Below are 4,525 nucleotides of genomic sequence, written 5' to 3' on the forward strand. Positions count from 1 at the left end.
GATTGTCTGTTCTCCTTTTTCCAACATTACCTTGCAAGGTTTGCGTTGCAGAAAAAAACTAAATATAACTTTCGGTGTAGATTTCTAGGCTTGTATAGGGGCTTATTTACATTCTGGTAACTCTGTCCTTTGTTTTTTGTTCCTTTTAATAAGTTTTAAGCCATATAATGACTTTATGTCCTTGTGTGACAATGTAAAATTATTTTCTAAGTTATATGGATTTTCTCATATTTAAAGTTGGATAAGCCCTATTGGTCTCATTTACAAGGTGCTTGAGGTAAAGAATGTTGCGCTACTGTATCACATCCTTGCTTTAAGGCTTTCCTTCACCCATCTATTGGCTCTTTTCACCAGCTCTGCATTGATTTACTTCAAGCAAGGTGAGCCATACAGTTTTTTTAATTAAATCTCCACAGGGGGCATTAGTGCTCCTTCTTGGATTTCCAACAACTTGGTGAATAAGGGAGTCCCAACTGTGTTTATAATTCTGCTTTCAGAAAAACCCAAATGTCATTACATAAGCATTTAAAGAAGATGTATAATCAGACTTATGGGAAAAATAACATCTAAATGTATGCACTCCCTATATCCAAGTTATTCTAAACACAGTAACCAAATGCATTTTGCTTAAAGCCATGTAATGAGAAGACACACAAGTGTAATGTTCTCGAGTGTCTGGAGGCCTCAAGGACGGCTTACGAAGGTTAATGTGCGTACATAGATTGTGCCGACTCTGGCTGAGATGGTGCGAGATTGATAAAATATGGGAAACCGGGGAAATATGAGTGACAGGCCGTTTTGAATGTGAAGCACACTACATACATGATTTGGATGTTTTATGATTAGGATGCAGAGAGTTGTTTAAGTTGCTGTGCAGAGTTGTGTACCCATGGACGTCACCCAGGAGAGGGCAGAAATTAGATGTGCAGTAAACCTGTGTGTATATGTGTATTTGTGAATTTATTAAAACTTTTTGAATTTGCCCATTTGTTGACAGACTTCATCCTGCTAGTGAGGATAAAGCAACATCCCAACAGAGTACAGAAGCAACCCTTGTGTTGTCCTCCCGGGTCAGAAACGGACAAACATTTGTCATTTTTGTCCCTTTATCATTCTTTTTTTTTTACTACCACTACTTTTACAGTACTTTTTAGAATTCATGGTCAATAACCCACATTTATAGATAGATAGATAGATAGATATTTATTGATCCCAAAAAAATGGGAAATTACAGTGTTACAGCAGCACACAAAATATACATACATACAATATACATGAAATAATAATAATTACAATAACAAAATATAAGAATAAAATATAAGAATGTAAGAAAAAATATTTAAGTATATACAAGATGGGAAAAACTAAATGTGCAACTGTTTAAATATAAGTATGCAAAAAAATGTAAATGAATCAATCGTTCAGAATTACACGTAATATTTGAGTTTAAAAAGCAGAAATTATGAATTATTTTTACCAATCAGAGGAATGAAAGTGATTAATCGTGTTTACAAATAGCGTTGTAAGGAATCCAATCCATTTTTTGTGGTAATTTGGCTAAAAAGAAAACCCATATGACATATTTTAAAGGTCACAAATTTGACCTGAAGACAACAGGAGGGTTAAATAAATTAGAAAGAAACTAGAAAAGCCGAGAATTCCATCATGTCATGATGTTAAATGTGTGTTGCTATAGTTATATAACCGGTACGTGCTGACATCCACGACTGCTGTGTGCGAGTTTGGCCATTGTGGTGTGTTTGGTTGAGCCGAATCCCGCCGGTCGACGGTGGAAGATCTGCCCTCCTCTTCCTCCTCCTCCTCTTCCTCACCGGTACCCGGGTTCAGCACCGTGGACAGCTCCCCGCCTCCACCTTAAACCGCCGCCTGCGGTTGGATGTTAAAACAGAGCGGAATAGCAAGAAACCGCCAGTGAACACATGTGAGGCTGCAATTTAGGAGATTTTACCCCATTTGTTGTTTTTTTTTACATCCGACGCAACGGACAGTGACAGTGTTGAAGAGTGGGTTTTGGGAGTCAGGGAAACGCCGCTGAAACACAATGATCTCACGATATAAAACGGTAAGTGCTGGTGGTTGGGTTTCTCCCACTGATCATAGCCTACTACCACTTTTCACTATCGATGCAATGCTTTGTTTTCTGGCGGTTGACATCATGATGTATTACTTAATCACACATGGCCTACATAATGTATGCCCTACACGCTGTTTTCATTTGCAGACGTCATTTTACAGACCTGTATGGATGCAGATGAAGGCCTATGATGTTTATTTTCATAATGGTTGCTTGAGGAATCCCTCTGTGTGTGCTGTTATGGGATCATACATCACTGGGATTCTTTTATTATAAGGGCGATTTATGGGAGAAATATTGGATGTGTTGGGTTGTGCGGCCGGGCTGTTACATTGTGGGAACACATTGTCAGCGCAATTTTGTAAAAGATGAGTTGGAGCCCCCCCCCTTTCATTCTTTGAATCCATGCACGAGAGACCAAGAAGATAGATCAATGCATGACCATCACTCACTTTACTCCCCCGGACAAAATCATCTCAGACACGAACAGGTGCACGCACGTGCGCGAGCGCGCGCGCGCGCACACACACACACACACACACACATACACACACACACACACACACACACACACACACACACACACACACACACAGCCATACTAACCTTTATCCTTTCAGGGTCTCGGTGAGTGGCTGCTGCGCTTCTCTTTCTTTCTACACACACACACACACACACACACACACACATAAATATATACACCCCCAGCCATACTAATCATTATTCTTTCAGGGTCTCGGTGAGTGACTGCTGCTCTTCTCTTTCTTTCTACACTCACACACGCACACACACACTCACACACGCACGCACACACACATACACCCACAGCCATACTAATCTTTATTGTGGAGGGTCTCGGTGAGTGACTGTTGCTCTTCGCTTTCTTTCTATACACACACACACACACACACACACACACACACACACACACACACACACACACACACACACATCCTTCAATTCTCCCTTGGCAATCAAGTGATGAATGGTGCTTCCCTCCGATGTATATAGGCCAGTTCCCAAGTTGTGACAGTATATGAAGGATAATAATACAGACATACCGCATGGTAAAAAAAAGGTATGTTAAGTTGAGCCATTGAGTACATAAATATTCATCTTATATTCATCAAATTAAATCCATTCAAAGTTAGTGAAACACCTGTTTACATGTCATCTGGTTAGTCTGTGCCATGCTCAGCCATTATAATGAACAGATTTCAGTTGTTTGTGAGAATATCCCTCTCGTTGGTTTAGTTTATTCACTAAACTCAACTGTTTGCTGTCAGATGGATTCAGCATGGCCTTCTTAGTAAGGAGGTAGTTAACAAATGACAGGAAATGAGATGATAACTGCAGATGTTATGCTGTTATTATCTTGGTTGTTGAAATGAAGGATAAACAGGAACTTCAGGCAGCCATACCTGTTGTCCCTGCTTCATGCATTTCATTTCTAGCAAAATGCCTCTTGACCTTCAGTCTATATCAGAAATGCTTATTTCCCCACAACAACAACATCTTCAAATCTAAGACACTGGTGATTAATACATTTGGGCACAGCTATGTGCTTGCAGGGAAAAGCCTGTTCTGTTCAAACAGAATTCACACAAACAAGGTGACATTTTAATTAACACCTTTTGTTATTTTTCCTAACGTGAAGATCATTTCAGACACCCACCAATGCTGCTATTCCCTCAAATTGTTATTTTTCTGCATTCACCATATGCAAGCAAATCTCTTAACATTCTGATATATTAAAGAGACAGCAGTATGTCTCTTAGAGATTAATATCTGTCCAATAATACTATAGAAACCTAATTAATAATATGGAAACCTGCTGTCAAACAGACATTTCAATGGGGAAAAAAACTGATTGTCTCTTCAAGTTGGTCCCCATCAAGAGCACACTTTTTTAAATTTTTTTATTTAATTGATTTTTACAGCACAGGATCTCATTTCCATAACAACTAAAGAACAGTTGAACACATGATGTTATGTGAATCTCCTTTACCAAATATCTGTGTGAGAGTGTGTGTGTGTGTGTGTAAACACTCATGTAAACTGTCCATAACATTCACGCTCATTTTCCTGTTGTTATCATGTAAAGGTTACCTTGGAGTGGATTACATTACACATAAATCAGGATCAGAAAGAAAATGCCATGAGTTTGTCCCTGTTGGTTCCTGGATTATCAAAATCTGCTCCCATGTGGGTCTTTGCTGATCCCCCAGAGCTGCCATTGGCTGCAGAGGGATCTCTCCCAGCAGGACCGGAACACACAATGCATCCCTCCTAGGAATTAATTCATATTTTATGTCTCTAGCCTATTTATTCAATCACTTCCCTTTTCTGTGCTCTGCAGATATAACGTATACTAAAGTAATACATGACGTGCTTCACGCGTAGGCAAGCTTTGCTCACTCAACAGCTGTA

At 39.4% G+C, this 4,525-nt stretch overlaps 1 protein-coding gene across 5 annotated transcripts in view; it reads left to right on the top strand.

The window, feature by feature from the left end:
• The first annotated feature begins 1,814 nt into the window (after positions 1-1,814).
• abcc8 (ATP-binding cassette, sub-family C (CFTR/MRP), member 8) overlaps positions 1,815-4,525 on the top strand; it is an 80,487-nt gene continuing 77,776 nt past the window's right edge. For 3 of the 5 annotated variants that reach the window (XM_034879426.1, XM_034879428.1, XM_034879427.1), the window contains exon 1: positions 1,815-2,083. In XM_034879426.1, the coding sequence (XP_034735317.1) occupies positions 2,063-2,083 (21 nt within the window). In that variant the 5' untranslated portion in view covers positions 1,815-2,062. The remainder of the gene's footprint in view (positions 2,084-4,525) is intronic. The other 2 variants (XM_034879429.1, XM_034879430.1) reach the window with 1 other exon arrangement.

This window comes from Etheostoma cragini, chromosome 8 (assembly GCF_013103735.1).
Source record: "Etheostoma cragini isolate CJK2018 chromosome 8, CSU_Ecrag_1.0, whole genome shotgun sequence".
Classification (NCBI taxonomy): domain Eukaryota; kingdom Metazoa; phylum Chordata; class Actinopteri; order Perciformes; family Percidae; genus Etheostoma; species Etheostoma cragini.